Raw genomic sequence first — 232 nt, 5'->3', positions numbered from 1 at the left:
GGGGGAACGGACCCCTGTCAGCCCCCCACAGTGAGGACCCTGCAAGCACCTTCGCTTTGGGCCTGAGCAGGGGGATGCCCCCAGAGACGCTCTGCAGGACCCCAAAGCTGAGAAGGAGGAAACCTCCAGCCCCAGTTTCCATCCAGCTGCAGCACTGGTGCTTTTACCCAAAACATACCGGGAGTAGCAGGAGAGGCCGGTGCAGACAAAGGAGTTAAAAGCAGCCGCGGGG

The 232-nt window shown here is 61.6% G+C and overlaps 1 protein-coding gene across 1 annotated transcript in view; it reads right to left on the bottom strand.

Moving 5' to 3' along the window:
* PAQR6 (progestin and adipoQ receptor family member VI) overlaps nt 1-232 on the bottom strand; it is a gene marked incomplete at its 3' end in the record, with an annotated part of 2,437 nt that overhangs the window by 610 nt on the left and 1,595 nt on the right. The window contains exon 4 of the mRNA XM_009585162.1: nt 179-232. This exon is cut by the window's right edge and continues 33 nt beyond it. Within this exon, the coding sequence (XP_009583457.1) occupies nt 179-232 (54 nt within the window). The remainder of the gene's footprint in view (nt 1-178) is intronic.

Source organism: Fulmarus glacialis, unplaced genomic scaffold (genome assembly GCF_000690835.1).
Source record: "Fulmarus glacialis isolate BGI_N327 unplaced genomic scaffold, ASM69083v1 scaffold25509, whole genome shotgun sequence".
Taxonomy (NCBI): domain Eukaryota; kingdom Metazoa; phylum Chordata; class Aves; order Procellariiformes; family Procellariidae; genus Fulmarus; species Fulmarus glacialis.
Note: the sequence above shows the minus strand (reverse complement) of the source record. Positions and strands in the feature narration are given on the sequence as shown.